This window comes from Python bivittatus, unplaced genomic scaffold, assembly GCF_059951505.1.
Source record: "Python bivittatus isolate LINGU-HERP-01145 unplaced genomic scaffold, Pbiv_v1 ctg000370_np1212, whole genome shotgun sequence".
Taxonomy (NCBI): Eukaryota; Metazoa; Chordata; class Lepidosauria; order Squamata; family Pythonidae; genus Python; species Python bivittatus.
In genome coordinates, this window is record NW_028277062.1 from 3918425 (window position 1) to 3940265 (window position 21841).

The 21841-nt window shown below is 60.3% G+C and overlaps 1 protein-coding gene across 3 annotated transcripts; it reads right to left on the reverse strand.

Moving 5' to 3' along the window:
• Positions 1 to 4299: 4299 nt before the first annotated feature.
• Positions 4300 to 21286, reverse strand: ACHE (acetylcholinesterase (Yt blood group)). 3 transcript variants are annotated; one of them, XM_088142092.1, is made up of 5 exons: positions 21253 to 21286; positions 19355 to 19499; positions 9029 to 10569; positions 8280 to 8446; positions 4300 to 5979 (listed from the first exon to the last, which is right to left on the reverse strand). In XM_088142092.1, exons 3-5 carry the CDS (start codon positions 10543 to 10545, stop codon positions 5858 to 5860), a joined length of 1806 nt encoding a protein of 601 aa, XP_087998218.1. In that variant the 5' UTR covers positions 10546 to 10569; positions 19355 to 19499; positions 21253 to 21286; the 3' UTR covers positions 4300 to 5857. The 3 variants fall into 3 exon arrangements, with proteins under 3 accessions (XP_087998218.1, XP_087998217.1, XP_087998219.1); XM_088142091.1 differs by lacking the exons at positions 19355 to 19499; positions 21253 to 21286 and adding an exon at positions 16160 to 16277; XM_088142093.1 differs by lacking the exons at positions 19355 to 19499; positions 21253 to 21286 and adding an exon at positions 15155 to 16009.
• Positions 21287 to 21841: the final 555 nt, after the last annotated feature.

Below are 21841 nucleotides of genomic sequence, written 5' to 3' on the forward strand. Positions count from 1 at the left end.
AGCTGCTCTCTGGGGCTGAACATGATGGGTGGGGCTCGGCCTGTTCTATCGCCACGTACATTGCTGTAGGAAACCCGTTTCTCTCCCCCTCTGCCCCCCCCGGAGAGATTTACGCTCAGTTCTGCCAGTACAACTCGGCCTCCCCGCACCAGATTTGCATCAACAGATCGCCCTTGGATTCAGAAAGAAAGAATTGGTTCTGTTCTGTTCTGTTGGCCTGTCTTGGGGAGAAGCCCCCTTGCTGTGGGGCAGTTGGGCGAAAAGGGGTGGGGGCAGGTAGTCTGCCCACGATAGGCTAAATCACAAGATTTGGAAGGAAGCTTTTGAGCACACCTGGAGTTTGTGATTAAATAAAGCCCCCCCCCCCGATTCAGCATTCAGGACCAACAATCTAAAATGGGGGGGGGGCGGTCAGACTAGGCAATGGTAAAAATGCCCACCACCTCCTCTACCTACTGACTTTTAACTCAGAATTCACTTTTCAGTCCCAGGCAAGACTAGAGCAATACCCCTCCAACGTCCCCAGCTGCTTTTGGGGTGGGGGAGGCAGAGAGGGGGCAGTGTCTGCGGGAACCTTGCTGCCCCCCGTCTTGAAGAGGGGGGATGACTGCATCAGCTTCTGCAAAGTCTGGGGAGCCCCGAGTGCCCCAGAGGGGGTGACTGGCGTAAAAGAAAAATCTGGAACCTGTAGGCTGTTTGGAAGGCCGGGGAGTGGGGGGTGGTGCTGGATTTCTAGGTGGTGGAGCAAAGGGGATCCCCGGATCAGAGACTGGTTCTGGGGAGGTTTTGGAGGGGGACTGATATGGGCCCAATGTTTGAAAAAAAAATCCTGCAAAAAAAAATTGGGTGGGCTTGAGGGGCAGATTTTTATTTTTGAATATTTGGTAGGGGGTGAAGAAAGGCTGAAATCTCAACCGTTCTGGGGCCCTGACCGCACTGATCCTCTTGCAGCCCCCATTTCAAACCTGGGGGCTCCTTGGGGCAGTCGGAGCTTCCCCCACCCCCCAGACTTTCCTTTGGCGGCCTAGCCTATCCCCCCCCAGCCCCTGGAGGAAGGGGCTGGAGGAAGGGTGGATGGAACACCCACGTCTCTTGTACAGAGGGGTTTCTTGCTGGAGCTGAGCTGTGGATGGGGGGCGCGCCGTCCCCCCGATTGTGGGGTGGCAAGGGGGCACTCGGGGGTGCTTTCCAGCATCCCTCCCCACAAAGGGCTTCCCTTTGGGCCCTTTTTCAGATAGGGTGTGATTAGGCAGTTTTTGTAAGGTTGGTTTCCACCCACATCTTTTCCACCGCAGTTGACTCCCCTCTGACAGGGTGTGTGTGTTGTGGCAATTAGGGGGCATCTGCAAGGGGCTGTGACCCCCTTTCGCTAAACTAATCTGCTTGGCTACGGCCTGCTAGCCCTTCCTGCCCCATCTGGGTGCCATCCTGGGCACTGAGAACAGCACTGCCCGCCTCTGGCCTTGCACCCGCTTCTGAGCCAGACCCGTGCCGCCCCCGCCCTGAACACCCCCGGCTTACCTGCTCTGCAGACCCTCGCCCCCTCCAGATGATTGGGGGCCGTGTTTTCCAGAAGTCTTAGTTTAGCCCTTAAAAAAATATTTTGCAGCCACAGAAAGCAAAGGTTTGGCTGTGCCCTTTTGCCACCCAATCTTGGCATTCGGCTGTCTCTGGATCCGTGCGGGGCTTGTCCCCCACCCTGAGAAGGGGAACATTTGCCCCTCTTCCTGCTCCAACCAGAGAAGTTGGGGACCTCCTTCCAGTTCGCCCGAAAGATTTGTCACAAAGGTTTTCCAGGGAATCCAGAATTGGGAAAAAATAAAGAAAATAAGAGGGTGCCCCCGCGCCCCCCCAGAGCTGCCAGCCCCTTCCGTGCGATTGGGGAAGGCAACGAGAAAGAGAGAGAGAGAGAGAAAAAAAAAACAGGGCAACTGAGAAAAGCCTGGTCCTTTTTCCCCCTACGCAACTTTCTACACTTGAATAAACCCCTTTGGGGTGACGGAAAAAATCTGCAAAAAATTCAGAGGGGAGGCCAGGCACCCCCCTGGAAGTGTGTGAAATTTGGAGGGGATCCAGGCAGCCGTTCCCCAACAAAAAAATTAGATTTCAAACGGCTCTCTCTCCCGCCAGCTTTAACGTCCCCAGCTGACTTTGTCGCGGTGCCAACTTGTGCGGCTGGCTTGGCAGCCCCCCAGCTTTTCAAACGGTCACTTTGTCTGTGTGAGCAGTGCTCAGAACACCCAGCCTGGTGCAGTCCTCACCCCCGTGGCCCTGGACCCCCACTGCCCCGGCCCCCCAGGTCCCGTCGGTGGAGGGCGCTGGATGGCTCTTTTCTTAACATACAAGGCCACGGTGCTGAAACGTGTGGGGTGTGAGTGTGTGTGTGTCTGTGCGTGCACCCATTTGCTAGCTCCAGTCGCGAATCTGCTGCTGTAAAATTACAGCCGGGTTTACAAGCTGCCCTGGAGCAGCCACAGCGCCCCCCCTCCGGAAACGTCCGGCCGGCCGGCCGCATGGATTCCCGGGACAGGCCTCCCTGAGGAAGGGAGCTGGGGGAGCCCCCACACCTGAGCCCTGGGAGCGCCCCTCCCCACATGAACCCCATGCCCGCCCCCACCCCATTTCTCGGCCGCAGCCAGGGGTCAGAGGGCAGCGACCTTGGCTTGACCCCAGGGCCAGGGCTGGGCTGGGAGCCCCCAACTTGCTGCAGCAACCGGATAGGGACGTTCCATGTCTCAGCAAGGAGGCTCTGGCCGGGAAATGTGAGGCTGCCTCTGAGCACAGGCAGAGGCCTTCGTGGGGGGGCAGGCGGGAGGTCGAGCCTTTTTCTCTTAGCTCAGACTTGTAGATTCAGTGGCTCTGTGGAGGGTGGGAGAGAAGAGCGGCAAAGCCCAACATTGTGGCAGGGAGGAAACTGGGTAGGGCTGTAGCCCCAGCCTGGCTTTCGGACCCCTTCTGCGTATGTCCCCCATCTGCATAACTTACAGGAGACCTCACTCCCCCCTCCCCCTCCCCCAGGCTTGGGCCGAGGGGCGGGGGGATTGTGGAGTCTCCCCCTTTGGTCGCCTCCTTCCCGCCCAGCCCAGCCCAGCCCAACCCAGCCCAGCCCAGCTCCTTGAAGTCTGAACCTGGCCCCCCCACCCCCACCCCGCTGCTGCTACGGGTGAAAGCAGAGAAGGGAGCCAAGGGCACGTCTTTCGCAGAGATTTAATACAGAGATGCCAAAAGGGGGACGCCTCCAGCTTTGCCAAGAGACAAAATACATCTTTGGACAGGTACGAAATATAGATCAGCGGAAAAGAATCCTGCAAATGGCCCTCCCCTCCCCCCTCCAAAATACAGTTTAACTGGAATCTGTGATTCTCGGGAGGAAGGGCAGATTCAGACACCTTTTTACAGTACAGTCGCGATCAGCCTGTTGTGCAGTTACAATTTTCAGATTCAGTGAGGAGTCTCGGACTAACGCCCCCCGCCCCTCCCCCGCCGTGCTTTCCTTTCCTCTGGAAGTGAAGGGTGGGTTTGGGAGCCACTCTGTTAAGGGTGGGGCGGGCTCCCCAATATCCTTAACGAACCCCGGCCCCCGAGAGACCCTGTTTTCCCCTTGACCTTCCAACCTTGCAAAAGAGAGAGAGGGGAAGAGGTGGGAGGCCTCGAGACTTCCTCCTTCTACAAGGAGGCCCTCCCTGTGCCCTGCCCCTGCCCCAGATGGGCAGGCGGGGGAGGGCTCTCCCCCCAGGCCCGCCAGTGCTGGGCAGATCTGGCCCCCCGCCCCCATTTGGGGAGCAGGGGTGGGGCAGCATTGGCGAGCTGACTCCGAAGCAGGAGTCCCCAGCCGTTACCTTCCGGCTGGGGGCGCGCCTGGGAATGCCAGTCACCACGAGCTTCCTAGCAGGGGAATGCCCGCCTCACCCATCCCCCGGTCCTGTAAGCCGCAGCAGCGGAGGTCGGAGCGAGCGCGGCACCCCCCCCTCCGGAAAGCTTGGCTCGCTTTCTGGCAGGACCCGGGAGCCCCGCCCACCAGGAGCTTAGCTCCTCCCGCTCCCCCACCGGCGCCGGTTCTTTCTCGCGGGCCTCCCGCCGTTTCCCCTCTTTGTGCGAGAGGCTGCTGGTGTTTCCAGGGGGAGGATGGGCTGAGCCGCCCTGCTGCGCCCGATCCACCTTTGCAGACGCCGAGGCTTCGGGGACTGGCGGGGAGAGAGCGAAGGGGGTCCTAAGGGACTCCCCGCCTGCCCGCTCAGTCTCAGAGCTCCAGCCATCGTGATGATGATGATGATGATGATGATGATGATGATGATGGGGGGGTGCTCTCAGGTCCGGCGGGGGTCCTGCTCTGAGGCCGGCTGGGGCGCAGGGCACGCGGAAGCTACACCTGCGGCCCAGCGTCCCCAGGCGCGCAAGAGGGGAGAGCGGAAGGCGTCGGAGCGCGGCGGGAGAGGGCCTTGGCGCAGCCGGGGCCCATCCCTTCTGGCATCCCGCGGCTGCTCCAAAGAGTCCCGGGAGAGGGAAGAACCGCAGGCGCGCCGGGGAGCTGCATCATAGGCGCCCCCGCCCCGCTTAGCCCGGCGGCCCCTGAAAAAGCGGGCGCTGCTAGACCACGGCAGGCGCCGGGCTTCACCTCCGTCCGCTTCGTGACCGCCCCCCCGCCCGGGCCCAGGGCAGAATTGCTAGCACGCCCGGGGGGAGTCGGCCGCCCGCCTGCCCCCGCCCCCCAACGGCCACGCAACGGAACTGCACGTGGGGAAGGATGCGCCGACACATCCCCCCCGCCCGAGAAGGGCGCACGCCGCCACCCGAAGCGGGGCAGCGGTCGTCTCCGGAAACTGCGAGACCATGCAGCGCTGCCGTCCGAGGCCTCCCGAGAGCCCAGGGCCCCGCAGCCCCCGCCAGCCTCCTCAGCCCACCGCCGGTTTTGCTCCGTTGCAGTCTGTGGTCCGGAGACAGGAGGAGGAGGGCCCCCGACGCCTGCGCCAGGAACGGAAGGCCCTCTGCACATGCTCAAGAAGCACGTGCTTCAACTTAGCCGAATGGGTAGGGAGCGGAAGGCGAAGGACGCCGCCCTTCGCTATCCGGGAAGCCCTGTGGAAACGGGCCCCGGGTTTTCCTCCCCCGCCTCTCCGACCAGGACTGGCCCCCGCCGAGGTTGGCCGGCCGGGAGGGTCCCTGCAGCTCTCCAGCCCGTCCGGCCGCCCTTCGTTGCGCCCGCGCCCGCCCGGGCCCCGCCAGGCAGAGACCAGGCGCTGGGGAATCCACGACTTTATTGGCAGCAGGTCCGGGGGTCAAACACAGACGCGAGCTCCGCGCGCGGCGGACAGGCATGCAGGGGGCCGGTTGGCGGGTCCCGAGGGCGAGGGGGCGGCTGCGCGCAGCCATGGGCGAAGAGGCGTCCTGGGATCGGCGGGGGCGGCTGGAAGAGGCAGAAAGTGGGGTAGGGTCGCCTGTAGCAGCGGCTGCTGCAGCTGGTTACTACTATACAGTTCAATCTATATATGTATATATATATATGTGTGTGTGTGTGTATAGGTAGGTAGGTAGGGGTGTTTGTGTGTGTGTGTGTGTGTGTGTGTGTGTGTGGTTTTACCACATTTCCTCTTTAAATAAAATAAACATTATATACAAATCCCAGCTGAGTGGGCAGGCTCAGGGCACAAGACGGGAAGGGCTGGGGCCGGGTGAGAGGGAACATCGGGACTGGCAGGGTGCCCTCCCCAATTGGAGCAGTAGATCAACTTGCTGCTGGGGGGAGGGATCCACCTGGGCTGGGCGGTGGACTCCTCTGGGTGCTTTGGACCAAGTGGCAAACTGGCTCTTTGACTGGAAGGTTTGGGGGGTGCATAAGGGGTGACGCTAACTCCTCCCATCACAGCTCCGAACAGCGGTCCTGCTTGTTGTAATGGTCAAACTGGTTCTTCCAATGCATCATGTAGGCGCTCCAGAGGTGGAACTCCAGCTTCCATTGCCGCTCGGCCTCCTCAATGTTGTCTGGGGTGGTGCCAGCCGAGAAGAGAGTGACAGGCAGGGGCGGGGGGGGGGGGGGACCAAGAACATCCAGGGACACAGGAGTGGGGGGAAGAAAGAGAGAGAGAGGTGTTAGGGGAAGGCTGCCAGGTGGGGACGACCTCTGCAGGCGGTGGAGCTGAAGGCCCTCCTCTTGTGCACCGGCTGGCGGGGCAGTGAAGCACCTTTTCCTTTTCTCTATGGGCCTGTGGACTGCCCTGGGCAGAAGCGGGAGGACTTGTTCTTAGCAATGGAAAGGACTGGGGGGGGGCAGAGAGCTTGCTTGGCCTTGTGGTTTGGGCAGGAGCCCTGGACGTGGCACTCAGGAGGGTGCCTCCCTCCCTGCCCCGCGGTGCCAGAGAGTGGTGGCAGGGCTGCCCTGGCCTTGTGGAAGGAAGCGCTCGCTTGCTAATGGGACGTTTTATCCTGGCGGGTCTGCGATGGAGCTCTTTGGAGGAGCGAGTCGGGGACGGGTTGTGCCTGGAAGCTAAGGAGCCCCACCCTCAGTTTGCAAAGCAGCTCGGGCAGCGGTGGAGCCCCCGAGAAGCTGAGGGGGCAGAAGGGCTCAGGATGCGTCCTCTGGAAGGGGCAGGGTGACAGGAGAATTTCGGATGTGAGGATCCTCCTGACGCCCCCTCTTCTTTTTGCTCTCCAGCAACAGCCCCCTTCCCTCTCCTCTTCCTGACTGGGGGCAGCACGGGTAGCAGGGCTCTGGGCAGTCCCCCCCCCCCCATCACAGGCAACAGTTATCCCTCACGAGGCCCAGCGGCTGCCTGGTTCACGCAACCCGCTAGAGCAATGCTTGCTGGAGGCGTGGCTGGTCTGTTCTGCTTTCCCAGTCGCAGAGCAATTGGCAGATGGATGCCTGGCCTGGGCCATCTGATGTGGTCTTCCAATTTGCAGAGGCTTGGGGCTGGGAGCTGGCAGGGCAGGAGGGGCTGAACAGCACCCCTGCCTACCTGCGAGAGGGGCTGGGAGACTCCCCGCTCTTCCTTCTGCTCCTGAGCCAGGAATCTGGGCTCCCCCCTGGTCTGCCAGGCTTGAGCCACCTGGGCTTTCCCTCCCTGGCTCCCCTTGTCTTGTCCCAGCCAAGCAGCCACGTGAGACATGCAGACATCCCCCCTGCGGCCACCCGGCGGAGGACATCCAGTGCCTGCCGAAACCTCTTGCCACTCTCGGGCGCCCAAAGGACATAGTAAGCACATGGGGGGCTAATTTTACTCCCCAACTTTGTCTTCTCCTTCACCCCACTGCCCTTGCTGCCAGATTTTCCCTTTGCCAGGCTCAAGACTGGGCATGAGCCTGATGTGAAAAAAGCATCTGGGAAGGACAGAACGGGGGAGGCGTATCTTACCCCCCGCCTGGTTTGCCCAGAAGCTGCTCCCCAGCTCCTTGGCTTGCTTGTCTCACTGGGTCTGGCTTGGAGACGCGCATCTCGGCTACAGAGGCCCTGTCCAGGAGCGCCGGATGCAGTTGGAAAGCCAGCCACCCAGTGCACCCTAACGCCGCAGAGAAAGCCGTTGCCCCCAATGAACGCAGTCACAGACTTCCTCAAGAGCCAGACTGATATTTCTCCAGTTCCAGGGTGGGCGGTGGAAACGCCGGGGGCTGTTCCAGCTGTTCTGGGGCTCAGGGCCTCCTCCTCCTCTCTCCTTCCCGCCACTCCAGGGTTCCCCCACTGGGGCCCTGCACAGCTGCAGGGACCTTTCCTCCCACCGTGCTCCCTTTCCGGGCAGCAGCCGCTTCCTGGGAGGCACTCAAGGTGGGAGCTGCCCCTGGAGGAGGAGGAGGAGGAGGAGGAAGGGGAGGAAGGCGAGAGCAGAGGCCAGTGGGGCGGAGAGGGGGCCCTGGCCCCGGATGGAACCATTGCAAATCCTGGTGAGCTCTACAAGGGAGAAGAGAATGAGGCGTTAAAGCCAGCCAGGGAGGGTGTTTGGAGAGGCCTTCGCCAGCCAGAGCGGCCCAAGGGCTGTCAACCAAGTGGAGCCAAACATGGTTCCTCCAGATCGTGGGCTGGAGCCATGGCGGGGGGGGGGGGGTGCTGAGGGCTGCAGACTTAGAGGGTCCACTGGGCTGAGAGAAGGCAAAGCGTCTGGGCTGAAGAAGTGGCTGCAGAAAGAAGGGAGTTGCCGGGCTGGTGGAATGGAAGGCCATGGCAGAGCAGAAGGTGCCCAGGTCTGCTTTTGGTCCTCTCTGTCCCGACTTCGGCTAGGTTGGATGCTGCCTGCTCCCAGTGCCCCCCATTACTGCGCCCCTCCCTCCACTGCCCCAGGGCTCTGACCCACCTGTCACGTTCAGCAATTTGGGGAGGAAGCGGTTCCAGAAAGCGCAGATCTGGGCACGCAGGCTGCGGTCCGTGGCCAGCGGCTGGGTGTTGAGCTTGACGTACTCCTGCTTGGAGGGGGTGTACGTGGGCCAGGCACTGCCCTTATCTGCGGGGTCCGTGGGGCTCCTGTGTGGAGACAGGAAGGGTGACCTGCTGTTTGCAGACAGGCCTCCCCGCTATGCCTGCCTCGTGCCTTTCTCTGTCCGGGTGCAGCATGACACCATCACCCCCTTGCCCCCCTCCGGCTTCCCCACCGGGCCTTCCCCTCCTCTCCAGGCAAGGCACTGTCGGAGTCTCTCATTTCCAAACCCAGGGCACCCTCGGACCTCCCTGGGCTGCCAGCCCCCCGCCCCCATTTCCATCTCCAGTCTACAAACCAGCCGTCTTCCATGCAGATGTGCAGGGACAAGGCTTTGAACGAGATCTCGACATTTAAAAGCAGATTTTAAAAGTCCCTTTTTCCTTGAGGCATAAACCCAGTCTAACTCCAGCTGTCATTTAAGTTTGAAGCCTGAAGATCTGCTTGAGAGTTTTGTTGCCAATATTCATTTCCACTTTTACAAATAGCCGTTTCCTGCATTCCTAGTCTCTCCCTTTCCTTGGTACCGTCCAGGCTTCTGCCTCCCCTCCATTCCTTGACAGGTGGGACCCTCTGCATCGTCAGGATCCAACTGTTCTTCTCCCCCCTGCCCCATCCTCCCCAGTTACCCTGTCCGGGCGAAGTTGACCCAGTAGCGCATCATCCTCCGGCTGAGCTCCTTCTCCTGGGCCGTGTAGTTGAGGCTGTCGTTCAGGGGCAGTCCAAAGACAAACTCAATCTCGTAGCCATGGGGGACCCCCATCCACAGCGGCCAGATAAGGTTGGAGGCTCGGTGGTCAAAGAGATAGGCATAAACCTTGTTGCCGCGCTCTGCGTAGCGTGTCGCAAAGTGCATGACCGGGCAGATGACATTGTGGTCCCCCACAATGTCATCCATGGCCTCCCGGTTCTTCTCCCGGTTGTCTTCGTCTTGCCAGTCGGTGTACTGCAGTACCACGGCTTCAGTGGCAATATCGTTGGCATGTGGCACGCCGAGCCGCACCCCCTCCAGGAAGTCCTCCCGGCTGATGAGGCTCTCATTGTCCTTGCTGAAGCCAGGGACCCCATAGATCAGGAAGTAGGTGCCCTCGTCTTTGACCACCCCCAGCAAGACCTGGGTCTCCTTGAAGTTTCCTGTGCTGAGCATGGCTTCGGGGGTGTCAGGAAAGAAGTCCCCGTCGATGACTGGCACAAAGGAAAAGCGGAAGATGCTCTTGTAGGGGAGGACAGACCACTCTTCGTCGATCAGTTCCTGGGGTGTTTTTGAGCGCAGGCAACTCACCAGCTCAGAATCGTTGGTGAAGTGGCAGCCCACCCTCTTCCCCAAGAGGGTGGCACGGCGCCGACTCTCTGCTGGCGTGATGGTGGCCCATGGCCCGTTGGGTGCCCCGCTCTGTAAAATGGCCCGTTGGAAGAGCGAGCGGCTTTGGGATGAAAGGAGGTGCATGCCAACGGAGGCAGCCCCGGCACTCTCACCAAAGATGGTGACCGTTTTGGGATTGCCCCCAAAATACTGGATGTTGTTCTGTATCCACTGCAAGGCCAGGCGCTGGTCCAGCAGGCCCATGTTGCCTGGGGCCTCCTGACTGCCCAGGAGAGCCAAGAAGCCAAAGGCCCCCACGCGATAGCTGATGGAGACCAGGATCACGTTCTGCGTGTAGCTCAGGAAACGCCCGTCATAGACGTCCAGGGACGCGGAGCCGCTGTAGAACCCCCCTCCGTAGATCCAGACCAGGACAGAGGCATTCTTGGGGCGCGGGGAGGGCACCCAGGCATTGAGGTAGAGGCAGTCTTCGCTCATGTTCCGGTTCGGGTTCCACATTTCGGTGCCATGGAATCCAGGGTAGGTATTGTCCACCAGCTGGTAGCAGGCGTGTTGGTAGGAGGTGGCGTTGAGAACGTGCTGCCAGGGCTTGACTGGTTCCGGGCGCAGGAAGCGCCGCCTGCCCACAGGGGGCTCCGCAAAGGGGATGCCCAGGAAGGCCGAAATGTGGCCATCGAGAACCGGCATCCGGATGCCGCGCACCCAGCCCGTCTGAGTGGCAACTTTCAGCTCGTCCGTCTGGCCAGGCAAGACTGCCGTAGAGGGTGGGACGCAAAGAAGGGCCAGGAAGAGCTGGAGCGACCAAGGCCGTGGCGCAGGCATCTTGCCAGACTGGCAGGAGATCACCTGTGGGGGAGGGGGGCAGAGTGAAAAAGGTCTCGGCGCCTCCCCCCCCCGCCCCGCTGGGTCCTGCCTGTGCCTGATAAAGGCGCTTCTCTGAGCTCGCCAGGCAGATAGCAGCGGGCGAGGGAGGAGCAAGGAACGGCGTCCCCACCAAGGGGGAGGCCCTGATCCGGCTGCCTTCCTGAAAGGAGAGCTTTCCAGAGAGGAGAACAAGAGGTGCCCCGCAGGGGGCTCATTGGTGGCTATTGTTCACCGGCACCAATGGGCACGTGCAGAGTCCCTCCCACTAAGCAATCACAGGCTGCCCGTGCAGACTCCCAGGCCAGAGTAACCCTGTTCACAGAAAACATTTCATCGGGTCAGTTCCTAACCTGGTTAATTCTCCTTCGTGGCTCTGGCAGTACACAGTTCCACTGGCTGGGTCGAAAGCCACTATTTGGGGCATAGAATTTCCCCCCCTCCTTCATGTCCCAGGAGCTTCTGCACCAGGAGGGCTTCCTTGCATCGCTAGCATCCTTTTCCTGGACGTGGCTTCGACCCTGACGCCAATGTGGGGGGGCTTTGGGGTGCTGCCAGGCCTCGGCAGTGACTGGCGATGGAGAGGCCCACCTTTCATCCGTTCAGCCTTTTTGCCTGGGGGACCGGCTGGGCAGAGGGGCGTACCTGACCCTTTAATCCAAGGCTGCTTCAGAATGGCCACCTCCTGCTCCGCTGCTGACTGGTCACACACCGTATGTCCGTCCCCCAGGCTGGGCTCAGGCACTTGTCCTGGAAGGGTGAGTTTCTCGTGGCTTTTAACCCAGTCTGGGGGCAACAGCGGAGTTTCTGGGAATACTAAGTCCAGGAGCCTTTTGAAGGAGGGAGAAGAGCCACGTTCATGCGTGTGTTCGTGGGCTTTCTGCTTCCCAGGCTCCCAGTTCATCCCTGAGGGATCTTCCACCTTCTCCTGCTATCTTTCTTCCTCCCTGTAGAGGAGTGCGATAACTTCGAAGAAGGGGAGGGAGGGAGGGAGGGAAAGACGGAAACTCAAGATTGCCCTGCCATGATTCTCTTTGGTATGGGGTGGGGTGGGGTGGTGGAGAAAGAAACTCTGTCAGACCTTCAAGATTTTGTTCTTAGATGCTACAGCAATAAAGTGGAGTTTCAGTAGCCCTTGTGGAGTCTGTTTCCTAACCTGGCCTACCAGGAATGGCCGAGGGTCCCTCCTGATCCCGGGTCGAATCTCTCTGTTGTTTGGGAATGGAGAGATGTTTCAGGTGGGATCCTTTATGTATTCTTCAGAAGGCCTCTCCCGGTGTCTTTTACATAGGCAGACCACTGAAAAACTGGTATTAAAAATGATTGGCACCCCACTCAGGATAGCATTCCCAAATGGCCCCTTCAAGGGATGCTCTGGACCAGCTGAGAGCCTTGGCATGCTCTTGGCATTCTCCGGGACCTGCTGATTAGGCCATTGATTAAACAGTGCCTCCGGGGGGGCCAGGAAGCAGGTCTTCTCCACAGTAGTGCCTGCTCCAGAGGGCCTGACTGACTCATTATGCAGTCAGGTGAGAAATAACAATGGGGGCGGGGGGGCTTTTTCTGAATCTGCTGCTTGATAGGCCCCCTTACAAGGATCAGCTGAAATGGCAAGTGAAGGAAGGGCCTCAGAATGATAAGTAAAAGTCTACATTTCTAGATGTAATCGTTGGGGTGAGAGAAGGGGGCAGGGGCAGAATCCCATGGATGCGTTTGGGCACAGGAAGGCAACTTCGTCAGGAAAAACGTCTTCACTGCTCAGGGCTGGTTGGACAAAGGTACAGATTGCCCAGCCGGAGCTGCGGGTGTCCAGGTGGGCTCTGCTGGAGATGCTGGGAATTGGACCCCTGGATGGAGCAGGGCCGAACCGGGTGACTTCAAGCCGAGGAGTCCGTGGCACTGGAAATTCTCTTAACTTCCAGATTATACCCTGGACTTCTCTTATGGGTTGTTTGCGGTGGTCACTTGTAGAAGAGTCTAATTACACGTGGGCTGAAAAAGGACAGGAGACCTCCAGGAAGTATGCAGTGCGATTTGGACACCCAGTTTCTATTCCAGGCCAGTTGCCCAGCAGCTGTTCAGCTATTTAAAGAACACAGGTCTGAAATAAACGGGCAGAGCCTTATATGCTTGTGTGAGAGTGCCAGCAAACAAGGGAATGCCGGGGGAGGGGGGGAGGAGGCAGGGAGGTGGTGAACCTTTTGCAACGGGCTCCTAGTCTGTGCAGGAGAAGTGCCCCTTATTGGCCTGGCACGAGTGTTTAAAGAAAGAGTGCAGAAGTACCCATTTGAGGCCTTGGGCTTCTGCTCATGCTGGAGTCAAGGTAGCTGTCTCTTGTATTGTCGAAGGCTTTCACGGCTGGAATACGACAGCTGATGTGGGTCTTCCAGGCTGCGTGGCTGTGCTCTCGAAGTTTTGGTTCCTAACGTTTCGCCAGCATGTGACCGGCATCTTCAGAGGACAGGAGCCTGTCTGTGCTCCTGTCCTCTGAAGATGCCAGTCACAGATGCTGGCGCTAGCAAAACGTTAGGAACCAAAACTTCCAGAGCACGGCCACGCAGCCTGGAAGACCCACATCAGCCATAGCTGTCTCTTCTTTAGAGCGGGGGGGGGGCTGTAGCCTTTTCCCCAGTGAGGCTAGGCAGGAAAATGATTCCACCTGCACCCCTGTCATCACGGACCTGTCAGGAGATCCCTGAGCTGGCACTCGCTCCCTCCCCCCCACGGATCAGCAGCTGAAAACCAACTCAGTCCTTGGTACTCAGGACATCTGAGTGCCTTTGCCTTTGGGCTGGCAGCCACCAACTGAGTTCCCTCCACAGAGAAGCAGGCTGGCTGCAGGAAGGGTCTCCTTCAGCCTTGCCCACTGCTGGACGCTTCCCTTCCTGGAGCCTGGCACTTCCTTGCCCCAAAGTGAGAAGCCCCGCTTCCTGCCTCCCCCCACAGGTGAGGGTCTGCTGGTCCTCTTGCCTGCGCTGGTCCTAGAAGTGGCCCTTCCTCGGGCAGCCTTGCTGGTGCCTCAGCGCCTGCCCGCCTGCCCACCTGCCTTGAGGACTCCAAACCAGTCTGGCTTCAGCCAGGATCTCGGGAGCCCAAAGTCCTTGACAGACATTGGTCAGCTGCTGAGAGAGATGGTGGCTGCAGCCTTGCTTGCTTGCCCCCCACCCCAGGCCTTCTCTGGTTCTTTCCTAGTTGTGACCTGATCAAGCCCACATTCTTTGTTATGATCAGACTGGTTATCCACAGTTGATGCAGTCATGGGCCCTCCATTAGCCTCAGATGGGGAGCTAAAAAGTGCTACACCAACAGATGCTTGCAATCTGCAGGTGAAATGCTGTGGGTCAGGGTTGTGCGGGCACAGCCCTTATCTTCCAGTCTCGCTCTTCTGACGTGTGCAGCACTCCTCGCTTGGGTCGTCTGCAGAATGGGAGCAGGCAGGTGGCTCGGGGAAGGACAGAGCTTGGTCCTCTTCAGAAGCTCTCCCAAAGCTGGCTGGACGTGTGGGTGGGACACTCAGGGTGGGGATCCACAATAGCTCCCGAACTCTGGCCCTTTGGTGGAGGGGTGGGAGATGGAGTTCCAGCCACATCAGAGAGAGAAGGCTGTTGGTAGGGGCCCACCCAGAGGGTCTTCCAGCCCAGTTGGGCAGGGCGGGGACTGTGGGCATCCCTCTTTCTAGTTGCTGCTGACAGGAGTCTCCCCAGCACACCTTGCGCCACTCCAGAGAGCCTGACTGTGGGGCAGGGAGGAAGGGCCTAGTACATGCACGCTTCTCCCCCCCCGCCCCCCCCGTTTCTCCTTTGTGCAGGCTGGCGAGACGGCCGTCCTGTGCTTGGCGCAACCAGACGAGGGAATCTGTGTCCTTGGGCTTGAAACTATCCTGCCTTGTCTCCTGCAGGACAGCCAGAAGGAAGAGGGATGGGAATGCCACAGTTGGCAGAAGAGAAGGCAGCTGCTGTATCACTAGCTCCGGGGAGGCGTTTCAAGGTGGCACTCGAGGAAGCAGGAGGGAGCTAGGCTTTGGTCGTGGGTAGCCGTGCAACTGGAATGTTTAAGCACTATTTTGGAATTGTGAAAAGAGTCTCTGGAGTCTTTAGCGGCTGGGCTGCAAGTAATTTCAACTTGCAATTTGGCCTAGGGACACCATCCTTAATGGCTTAATGGCTTTATGGCGGGGGCGGCCTTGCCTCGGGAGCAATGTTTCTAAAAGCATGCCAGAAGATGCAAAGGAGGCTGAGCTGGCCCTAGGGAAATTCTTTCAATCACAGTATAACAGTTCCAGGGGCCACAGGGCAATGTGCAACCGTTGGCATTCCTGAGGAAATCATAAAATAACCAGGTGGGCTTGAAAGCTGAGCAGGGCCTGCCAGGTCAGGCTTGGATGGGAGACCACAAGGGTACCCCAGTGCTGTGGGTTAGACTGGAAGGTCAGGCCCATCCCTGCAGGCAGCAATTCTAGGGCCATCACCAGCTCCACCTGAGGGCTGCTGGAAGGACACCCGCCTCCCTCTCCGCCCACCCCAGTGGGGAGGGTGCATCCTGGCTTCCTTCCTTGGCATCGCTGACTCACCTGGAACTGCAAGAATCAGAGAAGTCCCCAACCTGCGTTTGCCCTCCCTAGCTGACCTCCGCCCAGGCCCGCCCACCGGCCTCGGGAAACGGGGCTGGGGGTCGCTCCTTCCCATCGCCGGCGGTCAAAAGGTCCAGAGGAGCCATTCCCAGAGGAGGGAGGGCTTGGCTGCCCGGGGTGGGGGAAGGGGGCTGCCAGGCGCCTGGGAGACCCCCTGCCTGTTGTCAGCCGCGGAGCAGCCGCACGTGTCCGGCGGGAGCATGCGTGGAAGGGCTGGGGGAGGGGACCATCTTGCCTCGGCGCTTCTGGGAGCCCCTCCCTCCCCCTGCCCGGCCGCGAGCGCTCCAGGTTTTTAATAGATCTGCCACCCCCAGCCCCCGCGGCTTCCCGCAGCTGCTCTGTTGGCAACGGGAACAGCCTCGCAGCCGGGGGGGGGCACAGGGCCGAAGCCCGCCCAGGCACGCGAGCTGCGCACGGCTAGAGGAAGTCGCTGCCGGTCCCGGGGACCCCGGCCGAGGGCTCCTTTCGCCCCTCCCTCCAGCATGGGAGCCCCAAAACTCGGTGTCTCTTTCTCCTTCCCCGCCTGGCTTTCGGGGGCACGGACGGACGCCGCCTCCTATTCCTTCGCCCCGCCCCGCCCTTGGGAAGGGATGGATGGAGGGTGGAGGACGACTCAGGGGCGCTGTGGGCGCTCTGCATGTTCCCAGAGGCTCAGAAACCGACGGAAGCCTAGGCCCCTCCACTCTCGAACTCCGTGGGGAGTCTCCGGGCGGGGGGAGAGCCCACATTTCCCCATTACTGTTGGCGAGAATCAAAGCACCCACTTCGCTTCCTCTGGTTGCGAAGGGACGGGAAACGGCTCCCGGACGGCGGGTGCGCTGTAGGAGGCGAGGCCCCAGGGGCAGACGCCCGAGGAAGGGGGGAGAGGTGGGTCGTTACTGCGGGCGCTCTCCGGCAGGCAACCGTTCCCCCCCCCCCACAGGCCCCCAGGCGCCTCCCCGTTACCTTGGAGGAGGAGGGCGCCTCTGCTTCTGCCGCCGCCGCGGGCTGGGCTGCGTCTGCGACTCCGGGCGGGCGGTGGCGGCGGCGGCGGCGACGGCGGAGGCGCCCCCCCAGCCCAGCGGCCCAGCCCTGCCTCCCGCGGCTGCGGCCACGTCTCGCGAGCCTTGCCCCTTCCTCCGCCGCGGGGGGAGGAGAAGCCGGCCAGCCGTGGCCCCTTAGCCAGTGGAGGGACCGTTCCTTGCCCTTTCCACCCCGGAGACCAGACCCTGTATCCCCGACAGCCCCGCAGTGGCCGAAGCGGGTCCAGATGTGGGGCTCCTGGAAGAAGACCCCCTTCCTCCTCGCCCCCTCCCACTTACCGCAGATTGGGTGGACATGCTTACAAGAAAAGCCCGCTTCCTCTGCTACCCCCCCCCCCCCCCCGCGCTCGGTCCTTCAGAATCCTGCGGGATTCCCTGGCCGCCGAAACGAAGCAGGCGGAGACGCGGAGCCGGGCGGACTGGCGTGGGGGCCACAGTCCGGCTGATTCTGGGCAGGGGTGACTCCCCGCTGTCAAGCATTCTCAACCTCACGGAATCCCCGCTCCGGCCGCCTCTTGCCTGGACCCGGAATCCCGAGGCCAAGGGCCACCGAGCACGTTTTAAGTGGTCCCTTAATTAGCTCTCTGAGACCTTTCCTTCCTCGCGGGCCCGTCACATTCCAAGCTGGCTCGGGTACTGTCGTGGCAGGGCCGGCCATGGGCAACCCGGCCTCTCACAATCGCAGAACGGAGCATGGAATGTGCGAATGGCATTTCGCATGTGTAGGAGCTTCCATATCCTGCAACCCTCGCAAGGAGGCGAGAAGGGGGTAGATGCAGAGGGGGACCACAAGCCAGGGCCGCCACCCCCCACCCCGCATCGCTAGTCCTTCGCACTCCAAAGGTCTGACGTTCTTGGAAGCACGGGAGTTGGGTCCCTCTCCCATCCCGAGGCGTCTGGGTCAGCGCCCGCGCAGAAGGAATGGCGCGCTGCCTCTGAGCGCATACAGAGGGCTTCCAGGCGGCCCCGCGCTGCTCTTTAGGACTCGCCTTGGCTCTCGCTCCAGCACCTCGGCGGTGGACAGCTCTGCAGCCCGGGCTGGAGCCTCGGCCCAGCTCCGCCTCCCGTGCGGGAGGATCCCGGCGCAGCCGCGAGTCCGTCGGCGAGGGGCCAAAGCGAGCTCTGGGCCGGAGAGCAGCTCATGGTGTATTTCGGGGAGGAAGGAAGGAAGGAAGGAAGGAAGGAAGGAAGGAAGGAAGGAAGGAAGGAAGGAAGGAAGGAAGGAAGGAAGGAAGGAAGGAAGGAAGGAAGGAAGGAAGGAAGGAAGGAAGGAAGGAAGGAAGGAAGGAAGGAAGGAAGGAAGGAAGGAAGGAAGGAAGGAAGGAAGGAAGGAAGGAAGGAAGGAAGGGGGATCAGGGACGGGGGAGGGGGAGGGGGAGGGGGCGCGCCGGGCGACTGGCGCGTGAAGCAGCTCCGAAGCAGCCGCGCCAGCCACGCTGCCCTCCGCGCTCGGGGCCGCGCGGCCCCCGCCGTCCCTCCAGCCGCCAGCGGGAGGCGACCGCGCCATCTTTCCAGGTTCGGCCTTCCGTCCGGCACGTCCACGCGTCTTTTGGAGGAGACCCGCCTCTTATCCTCCGGGAGAAAGACGGCGGCGGGGGCGGTAAAGAAGCACCGCTCCTGGCAGAGATACGCGTCTGAGCTGAAAGTGCCGGGTCTCCCCGGATTCGCGCATTTCCTGGACTGGGAGAGGCCGAGCACAACTGCGGTGGACGGAGGTTCTTCCCCACCGTCCTTCCCAGACTCTGCGTCTGTGTGCCCGGCCTACGGGGGCTGAGGCCGAGGTACCAAGGAATAGGATCACATCCATCAGAGCGTCCGTTTCACAGCCGGTTGACCTGAGGCCCAAGAGGAGGGGGAAGCTGGGGCGTGCAGGGAGGGCTCGGTTCACACAGAGCAGCCAGGTGGCCAGTTTCCACTTCAGTTTGCTGGTGGGAACTGGGGGTCTGGATCGTTTCTTTTGCATCGGTGCTTCCTGTGCTATGGGGACACAGCCACTCTGTTTAGGTAGCCCAGGTCCCAAGGGTGGCCTGTCCTGTGAACCCAGCCAGAGAGCTGTGGAGAGGGGCCCCCGAAGCCCCGAGTCAGAGGGAGGCACTGGGGGGGCTAGATCCCCCTCTAGCTCAGCTGGGGGAGTCTCCACACTTCATGATTGGAGTCTGGAGGTTGAGTCACGGCAACTGGACTCCTTTTCTTTTTGGTTAGAGACGTTTTGCTACTTGACAATTCCACCTGGATGACTGAGAGTCTTCATAAACAAACTCATGATTGGAGGGGTGGAGGCGAATCCTGTGCAGCTCCACTGCTTTTTCAGGGCAGGCCAGAGGAGGGCCCCAGAGTGTGTCCGGGTGGCCCTTCGGCCTGCCGACTCCCGGGGACGCCACAGGCAAGTCGGGAGCCCATTGCCATGGGCCTGGGACGCCTGGCCAGCAAAGGCGCAGGGAGAAGCGCTTCTAGAGCTCCAGCCTGGTGGATTCCAGGCCAGAAGCAGAGCCAAGGGCCCGGCCCTCTCTTTCCCCTGCCCGTGCAGAAGCCACACCGCACCTAGCCGTCAGGACTGCCTTGGCGACAGCGGGCTGGTTTGCACCCTGAGACAGGCTTCTGATGCTGCTCGGGAGAGGCACCCATGCTCATGGGAGAGAGGGAGAGAGAGAGAGAGAATGCGCCCTTTGCATATGCTCAGATGCACTCTCCCCACTCCTACCAGCTTCAGAAGCAAGTTGCTGGGGCCCAGGTGAAACTCAACCCCGAGAGAGGGGTAGTGTAGAGGAAATGCCAGTAGCTCCGCGGGGCCATACTGCTGGCCCAGTGGGTCCTGGCATCTCTAGTTTGGGCCCCTCTTCAAGCTGGGGTCTTCCTGGAGGGGCCTTGGATGTTCCTTCCTATCCTCACTCCAAGGATGGAGGGGTGCGAGAGGCGAAGGGAGCCCCCCAGCTTCAGAGGCTGCAGCTCCCCCAGCACTGCTCCTGGCTTCTTTTCCTTGTACACGGGCCGGGCCTGTGGTGGGGCAGCCTGCCCAGCCCCGCAAACCCTGTTCCTGCTCACCACCACACGGAGGGCGCTGCTCGCTCTGCACAACTCGCCACTAGCTCTGCCTGAAAGCCCCCCCCCCGAGGCTTACCTCTTTCTCCACCTAGGCAGGAGTGGCAGGCAAACACTTCGCAGGTGCTCAGAGGCATTCTCTTCCTCATAGCTGCTGGACATTCTTGGGTGCGAGAAGCCGTGGCTCAGAGCCACTCTTCTGCACTGTGCAGTCGAGCGAGCTACTGGGAACAGGAAGAGGAAGAATTGCCCTGGGGGAAAATGCTTGCGACGTGGGAGGCGAGGACTTCGGTGCCACTTGGCTCAGGTTAAGGCAAGCAACCCCCCACAGGTGCACCACACCTGGGTCCCTGGTGACCTCGGCTGACCTTTGTGCGCTGAAGGAGCTTAAGGCTGGCATCACCTGAGATGCGGAAGGGGCCCAAAACGCAGGGAGGGGCTGCTGCCCAGAAAGGGCTCTCTGCTTGCAGGAATGATAACAATGACAAGAGAATTCTTCCTAGGCTCCTGGTTAGAACCTGAGTTACTGGAAAATATCCTGTCTAAGGACTGTGATATTCATGAGATGAACAGACAGTAAATAAATGCAAGCAAATAAATATTAGATTGATAAGACCACTGAATCAGAAGACTCGAGGTGGCATCCAGGATTTAAAATGTTGTAAACTATACAATGCAGAAATACCATTGCACTGGGTCAATGGACCTCCACGTGGGATCCAAATCACCCGGCATCTGGCCTGCCTTTAGCCAAATTTTTACAGCTTTTCTAAAGGGCAGTATGGGGGGGGGACAGGCAGGGGCGAATGATATTCCAGAGGGTAGGAGCAGCAACAGAGAAGAACCGCCCCCCCCCCGCTGCATATGTTGGGGCTTACTTGCAGGGCTGTATTATTTATTTGTTTATTTATTATTAAACTTGTATGCCGCCCATCTCCCCCAACGGGTGACTCCGGGCGGCTCACAATAACAAAAAAGGAAAAAACACCAATCCCTCCAACAATTGCTAAAGTCAATAAATAATTAAAAATAGAAACATGCATTAAAAATGTCCTAACCCCCCCCTATAAATTTTAGCCCTAAAACTTTCAAGATGCTGGGGGGCGGCCAACCCATCACCCCACCAGCCATCTCCACGGATGCGAGCCCCCATCCAGCCCCCAGGCCTTCTGGCAGAGCCAGGATTTAACCCCTTTTCTGAAGGCCATGAGGGAGGGGGGCACTGGACCTCAGGAGGCAAGACGTTCCATAGGGCGGGAGCCACAGCAGAAAAGGCCCTCTGCCTAGACCCCACCAATCGAAATTCCTTGACCAGTGGGGTCTGCAACCTGCCCCTTCTGCTGGACCAAGTGGGGCGGGCTGAAATAGCCAGGGTGAGGCAGTTCCTCAGATAACCTGGTCCTGTGCCATGAAGGGCTTTAAAGGTGATGACCAACACCTTGAATTGGACCCGGAAACAAACTGGCAACCAATGGAGCTCATGCAACAGCGGTGTTATATGTGCCCTCCTAGGGGCATTGAGAACTGTCCGTGCCGCCGCATTCTGCACCAGCTGTAGCTTCCGGATACTCTTCAAGGGTAGCCCCATGTAGACCGCGTTACAGTAGTTCAACCCGGAGGTGACCAGGGCATGAGTGACCGTGTGGAGGGCCTCCTGATCCAGGAAGGGGCGTAACTGCTGCACAACACGAAGTCGTGCAAAGGGCCTCCTAGCCACGACTGCCACCTACTCTTCGAGCAGGAGTCGTGAGTCCAGGAGGACCCCCAGATTACGCACCGGGTCTGTCTGGAGTAGTGCGACCCTGTCAAGAACCAAAGATGACAAACTCCTAGATCTTGAGGCTCCCCACACCCACAGCCACTCCGTCTTACCAGGGTTCAGTCGAAGCCTGTTGTATTAGTAGACTCTATTGCTCCTCCTGCCTGGCGCTGCTGCCTCCTCAGTCCCCCCCCTCCCTTTGGCATCAATTTGCTTACCTGGGTTTGGCTTTTACTGCTGGTGAGTTTTTCCCGGTTTTGTGGACCTCGTGCTACGCTCTTGAGCTGATATAGGCGAGATAGAAGCTTTTTGCTACGCCCTTGAAAACAACCTGGCCGCCTCCCTCAAGCCCGTTTTGCCTGGGACGGGGGGCTCGTGCCTCGGGGATGCCCCCATCTCCCCCCCAGCCCTGGCCTTTCCTGGCTGTGATGCTGGCAGCCTCAGCCTCAACCTCTTCCTCTGCCCAAGTGCTCCTTGGTGGGGTGTGGCTGGGGAGGCTCTGGCAGAACCCCTGTGGTTGGCCCGGGAAGGCTGCGTCCGTGGATGCGCCCTGTCCCCCGCAATGCCCCCCTCCCAGGCATGTAAGCCTGGCCTTGTTTTGCATACAGGTCACAGGGGCATTCCTGGCTTCTTCGCCATTTGCCTCCTTTGCGACCCTGGTGGCTGCCCTGGTGGAGATGGAATCTGGATAGGCTGGCATTGGAGCCACTTTTCCTGGCAGGAGCTGCCTGCCCGGCCTGAAAGGATCAACAGCATCGTGCACATCTGCTGCTGAATGACGCAAGGGAGCGCAGAGGGGTTCTGTGG

What these genes read in the sequence shown, in the direction of transcription:
- ACHE (XM_088142092.1), bottom strand. Translation starts at nt 10,545, where the DNA reads ATGCCTGCGCCACGGCCTTGGTCGCTCCAGCTCTTCCTGGCCCTTCTT. An exon ending in GTCAACTTCGCCCGGACAGG is followed by an intron (nt 8,447 to 9,028) that starts GTAACTGGGGAG and finishes GTCTCCACACAG; the next exon opens with GAGCCCCACGGACCCCGCAG. An exon ending in CAAATTGCTGAACGTGACAG is followed by an intron (nt 5,980 to 8,279) that starts GTGGGTCAGAGC and finishes GCACCACCCCAG; the next exon opens with ACAACATTGAGGAGGCCGAG.